Source organism: Triticum aestivum, chromosome 6B (assembly GCF_018294505.1).
Source record: "Triticum aestivum cultivar Chinese Spring chromosome 6B, IWGSC CS RefSeq v2.1, whole genome shotgun sequence".
In the NCBI taxonomy this organism is placed as follows: Eukaryota; Viridiplantae; Streptophyta; class Magnoliopsida; order Poales; family Poaceae; genus Triticum; species Triticum aestivum.
This window is the reverse complement of record NC_057810.1, coordinates 37,309,212-37,312,189: the sequence shown is the minus strand read 5'-3', so window position 1 is coordinate 37,312,189 and position 2,978 is coordinate 37,309,212. Positions and strand designations below refer to the sequence as shown.

Here is a 2,978-nt window from a genome sequence, read left to right as displayed (position 1 = left end):
TAAAAATAATTGATATGTATCAACTCTTCAAACTTAGTACGAGTGACCGATGAAATCACGATTTTTGTACCTACAGTGGTCAAAAAATGTTCAAATTTTATCTATGAAACTTGCTAAAACGAACTATAAAATCACATGTTTCAAAAGAAAAATTGCAAATTTCAACGACTAAAACTTAAACTTACTGTGCCCTCGTGCAGGATCCATCTACTTCACAAATCGCGAGGTAATCGAGCAGCCGGGCAGGGCTTGGCAGGTGCGTGCCCCTACGAATTTCCGCGCTCATCCTTTCATTTTTCCTGTAGATTATCAATCCATAGTTTTACTAGGCCTTTCCTACGACATTCCTCCATTTTCTAGATTCCTATGGCTTTCCAAACCTCTGATCCGAATAGGCCCTAAGATAGGTGTGCGGCCCTCCAATCAGCATACACACATTCCTCTGTTTTTCATCTAAAATATGAGGAAACTTATGCAATAGTTAGGTAAAAAATCAATGTAAAAAAGCGTCCACTTGAAATAAAATGACATTGTTTCCATGGGTGCTATGGAGCTATCAAAATATCAATTGGTTCACTGTAAAAAATAGTTTGCAAATGACTGGATTTATTTATTTAAATTGAGTGAAAGAAATCTTTTGAAATAACTAAAATCAGTGTTTTTAATAAATGAAATCAACATTCTGAAATGAGTGACATAGTTGTTTTGAATATATTCCACATTATTTGTTTTTAAGAAACAAGTGAAATCTGTTTTTTAGGAATGAACGAAGTATGTTTTAAGAATTTTAAAATCGTTTTAAATATATTCAGGTTTATCTTCTTTTAAGGATTTAGATGTTAGGAATTCAAATATGTGGAAAAATTTTAACAATGAAATTTTGTGTCCGAAGATACCAGTGATTAACTCACTAGGAAAATAAAATGAACCCTCTCTCTCTCTCTCTCTCTGTATTCCTCTAGTTAACCTTATGCATCGCATCCCTCGCAAAAAAAAAACCTTATGTACCGCACAGGAGGACTCTTTTTGAAAGTATACCTATAAAGTTGAAATGAATCTTGACGTTACAATGAGTGGTGGATCCATTATCGGTACATACTGAGTAACGTTAGGAAAAACAACTTTCATTACACGCACGACCTGGGCCGCCGCGTCTCTTCCAATCAACTGATATCGTTGTCGAGATGCTTCGAGGTCCTCCCGAAGCCGGCGTCGCGGAAACTCGCCCACACCTGTTTCTCCAGCTCCTTCTCCTCCTCCGCTGGGGCCATTGCCGGCCACGCCGACGCCGTCCTTCCGAACTTGAGCACGCTGTCCGCCTCCTCGCGGAGCTTGGCCATCTCCGCCTCTCCCACCGAGGCCGAGCGTCTGAGCCGGCTACCTCGCACCGCGCGGCGGCACAGCGCCACCGGCGCGCGCACCGTGGCGAGGAAGGCGAAGTCCACCACCGCGCACGGGAGGAGGCAGCTTGCGGTGGCTAATCCACCCATCGTTTCACCGGTCAGCTGCTTGCACCCGGGCTGCCTGTGCTTGGTCGGCTCGCCTTCGCTGTGGCTGTGGCTGCGCCGATGATGCGAGCGGCGGGAAGGCTGCTGGCTGTGCCGCTGACTGTGGCTGTAGCTGCGCGTGGGAGGGCGACCAAGTGCTCCAGCTCCGTCTTTCGCCTTGCCTCCGGGTACTCCGTTGGCGTGGTGGTGAACGTGGGCCATGGTGCTGGAGCGACCGGCCATGGCCATGGCCGGTTGCGTGGGGCGTGCCGTGCCTGTTGCGGCCGAGCTGCCGAGGTCGCCCGCCATAGAACCGGCCACCGGGATGTCCTGGCTCCCGAGAACAACAATTAGGCGTCGGTGAATGGCGAGAGACCAAGAGTTGCCATGGATTTGAGGCTGGGCGGCGAAGCCGGTCGGCCTCTCTGCCTCTCTCCAAGTTGGGACTTGCGAGGGGCGGGCAAGAGCTATAAACGGGGAAGGCAAAGACTGCCATGCATGTCCAACGAGACCCAATAAGGACGGTAGGTGGTGACGACTGGTGGTGCATGTCACAAAACTAAAAAAACTTCCCCTGTAAAAATTTCACAAACTCTTTCCTATGGGAAGACATTTTTTAGGCCAAATTATGGGTAATTTGAATTTGATTACATAGATGCACAGAACAATAAACAGATCTGATCACAGGTAGAACGTCGCAGCATGTACCCATGCATATCAACAGACGGTGGAAGTGCATTTGGTGTATAACATGGGCTTGTAGCAGTAGAGGATGGCGCATTGATTGGCCGCCTGTTGCTTTGAGGTATCGCAAGCTGACGGCTATCCTACCCGCACTATAGGACGTATGGACGTCGGTGCATGGTTCTTGCCTTGAAAACCCATGGGTACGATTGGCTGCCGGTTTATTCTTCAGGGGCAATGGAAATGATAGGTAAAGGCAGCTCAACTACTAAAGAGAGGCACCAAGGGAGGGAGATCTCGATCCCATGTGGAAGGGGACGTATGGTGGCTGGTGGTGCATGCTCACTTCGAGTATCACGTATTGTGAATGTCACCATGTTCTTAGCTTCACAGCATTATGCTTATTTTATTTAAATCTTCATAAATGAATTTCCTTGCAGCACTTTTACATGCACATAAAAAGAAGATCTCACGAGTCACGACAGGCCGGAGTTTGTTCATTATCTTTCTAGGGCTCCATTTTCATCGATACTATATCAAGCCTTCAAGAGCATATGCAAATGTAACAATAATATTTGGCCAACACCACATGTACTTACTTTCTGTCCATAAAAGTCTAGTAGAATGCATGCCGATAACACAGTATATAAACATGATCATCTTCTTTGTTGCCAGGGAAACATGACCACCAACTAGTGTAGTTTTCTTTTTCGGTACTGTTGGATGGGTCAATCTGTTTTTTGTTTTTTTTTTCACGCCACGGAGGTTTCTAGTGACCAGGATTGGGATTCACAGGGAAATTGGGCT

General features: G+C 46.2%; 1 protein-coding gene across 1 annotated transcript; it reads right to left on the bottom strand.

The window, feature by feature from the left end:
• Positions 1-1,113: 1,113 nt before the first annotated feature.
• On the bottom strand, positions 1,114-1,946 carry LOC123133338 (uncharacterized). The gene has a single exon (XM_044552831.1). The coding sequence runs from the start codon at positions 1,794-1,796 to the stop codon at positions 1,164-1,166; it is 633 nt and encodes a 210-aa protein (XP_044408766.1). The 5' UTR covers positions 1,797-1,946; the 3' UTR covers positions 1,114-1,163.
• Between the last annotated feature and the right edge of the window lie 1,032 nt (positions 1,947-2,978).

Coding starts and splice junctions, on each gene's coding strand:
- LOC123133338 (XM_044552831.1), bottom strand. CDS start 1,796: ATGGCGGGCGACCTCGGCAGCTCGGCCGCAACAGGCACGGCACGCCCC.